This window comes from Pterocles gutturalis, unplaced genomic scaffold (assembly GCF_000699245.1).
Source record: "Pterocles gutturalis isolate BGI_N339 unplaced genomic scaffold, ASM69924v1 scaffold1073, whole genome shotgun sequence".
NCBI classification, from domain to species: domain Eukaryota; kingdom Metazoa; phylum Chordata; class Aves; order Pterocliformes; family Pteroclidae; genus Pterocles; species Pterocles gutturalis.
Window position 1 is genome coordinate 2,784 of NW_010117648.1, and position 2,332 is coordinate 5,115.

Genomic DNA, 2,332 nt, shown 5'->3' on the forward strand with positions numbered 1-2,332 from the left:
GACGGTTGGCATGGTGATGGTTATCTTGGTGATGGTTTTCTTTGTGACGGTTGTCACAGCGGCGGTTGGCGTGGCCATGTTCGGCTTAGGGACGGTTGTCTTAGCGACAAGAGAATGGCTGTCTCAGAGACGGTTGTCTCGGCGACGGCTGGAGTGGTGACCATTGTCTTGGCGACGGTTCGCGTGGTGATGGTTGGCCTGGGGACCGTTGGCGTGGCGACGGTTGGTTGGCGTGGGGACCGTTTTCTCGGCATTGGTTGGCGTGGGGACCATTGGGATTGTTGTTGTGGAGACATTTGGCCTGGGGACGGTTGGCATAGGGGCACTTGTAACGGCTACGGTTGGCGTGGATGTAGATGTCTAGGCAATGGTGGGCGTGGGGATCGTTGTCTTAACAATGGTTGTCTCAGTGACAGTTGGCGTGGGGACGGTTGTCTCAGCGACTGTTTGCGTGGTTATAGTTGGCGTGTAGTTGACGGTTGTCACAGTGACGGTTGGCATGGCGATGGTTGTCTTGGTGATGGTTTTTTCAGTGACGGTTGGCGGGATGGTTGTCTCGGTGATAGTTGGCGTGGGGATGGTTGTGTTGTCGAAGGTTGGCGTGGCGGCGGTTGGTGTGGGAAGGGTTGGCGTGGGGACCGTTGTCTTGGCGCCGGTTGGCATGGGGGTGGTTGGAGTCGGGATGGTTGTCTTGGTGATGGTTGTGTTGGCGATGGTTGGTTTGGAGACGGTTGTCTCAGGGACGAATGGGGTCTGGACCGTTGTCTCGGCGACGGTTGTCTCGGTGAAGGTTGGTGTGGGGACCGTTGTCTCGGCGACGGTTGGCGTGGCAACCGTTGGCGTAGGGACCGTTTTCTTGGCGGCGGTTGGTGTGGGGACCGTTGTCTCGGCGACAGGTGGCGTGGGGAGGGTTGGCGTGGGGGATGGTTGGCATGGGGACCGTTGTCTTGGCGGCGGTTGGCATGTGGACGGATGGCGTGGGGACCGTTGTTTCAGTGATGGGTGTCTGCGGGATGGTTGCAGCAAGGACGGGTGTTTCCAGAATGGGTGTCGCGGCGACGGTTGGTGTGGGGACGGTTGACACAGCGGCGGTTGGCGTGGGGGTGGTTGGAGTCAGGAGGGTTGTCTCGGGTCCAGTTGGCGTGTGGACGGATGGCGTGGGGACCATTGTTTCAGCGTTGTGTGGCTCCGGGATGGCTTTATCGGGGACGGGTGTTTCCAGGATGGATGTCTCTGTGATGGGTGTCTCGGCGATGGTAGGCATGGGGATGGTTGTCTCGGCGATGGTTGTGTTGGCGAAGGTTGGTTTGGAGACGGTTGTTTCAGGGATGAATGGGGTCTGGACCGTTGTCTCGGCGACGGTTGTCTCGGTGAAGGTTGGTGTGGGGACCGTTGTCTTGGTGACGGTTGGCATGGGGACCGTTGTCTCGGCGACGGTTGGCGTGGCAACCGTTGGCGTAGGGACCGTTTTCTTGGCGGCGGTTGGTGTGGGGACCGTTGTCTCGGCGACAGGTGGCGTGGGGAAGGTTGGCCTGGGGGATGGTTGGCGTGGGGACCGTTGTCTCGGAGATGGTTGGCGTGGTGACCGTTATCTTGGCGGCGGTTGGCGTGTGGACTGATGGCATGGGGACCGTTGTTTCAGCGATGGGTGTCTGCGGGATGGTTGCAGCGGGGACGGGTGTTTCCAGGATGGGTGTCTCAGCAATGGTTGGCGTGGGGACTGTTGACACAGCGACGGTTGGTGTGGGGGTGGTTGTCACGGTGTTCGTGGGTGTGCGGATGGTTATCTTGCTGATGGTTGTCTTTGCGATGGTTGTCTCAGTGACAGTTGGCATGGGCATGGTTGGTTTGGGGATGGTTGTCTCAGCTACGGTTGGCGTGGGGATGGTTGTCTCGGCGACCGTTCTGTTGGCGAATTGTGTTGGCGACGGTTGGCATGGGGACGGTTGTCTCGGTGACAGTTGGCATGGCAAGGGTTTACATGGCGACCGTTGTCTCGGCGACGGTTGGCGTGGTAACGGTTGGTGTGGCGACCATTGTTTCGGCGACGGTTGGCGTGGGGGCCGTTGGCGTTGGGTTGGTTGTTTTGGGGAGGGTTGTCTCGGGGATGATTTTTGTTGGGAGCAGTTAGCCTGGGGATGTTTGCATCGGGGATGGTTGGCATGGGGGTTGTTGTCACGGTCCCGGTTGGCGTGAATGCAGATGTGTAGGCAGCGGTTGGTGTGGGGATGGTTGTTTCAGTAACAGTTGGCGTGGGCACGGATGGCTTCGGGGTGGTTGTCTCAGCGACTGATGGCATGGGGACGGTTGGCCTGGTGAACATTTGGTGTGG

General features: G+C 59.5%; 1 protein-coding gene across 1 annotated transcript; it reads right to left on the reverse strand.

Annotated features, from left to right (window-relative positions):
• Nucleotides 1-360: 360 nt before the first annotated feature.
• LOC104463479 (mucin-2-like) lies at nt 361-1,841 on the reverse strand. Its single transcript, XM_010075837.1, has 3 exons — nt 1,557-1,841; nt 941-1,501; nt 361-780 (listed from the first exon to the last, which is right to left on the reverse strand). Exons 1-3 carry the CDS (start codon nt 1,839-1,841, stop codon nt 361-363), a joined length of 1,266 nt encoding a protein of 421 aa, XP_010074139.1.
• Between the last annotated feature and the right edge of the window lie 491 nt (nt 1,842-2,332).

Coding starts and splice junctions, on each gene's coding strand:
- LOC104463479 (XM_010075837.1), bottom strand. CDS start 1,841: ATGCCCATGCCAACTGTCACTGAGACAACCATCGCAAAGACAACCATC. Junction 1,502..1,556: donor CAACCATCTCCGAGACAACG/GTCCCCACGCCA, acceptor CCTGTCGCCGAG/ACAACGGTCCCCACACCAAC. Junction 781..940: donor CAACCGCCGCCAAGACAACG/GTCCCCATGCCA, acceptor ACCTTCACCGAG/ACAACCGTCGCCGAGACAAC.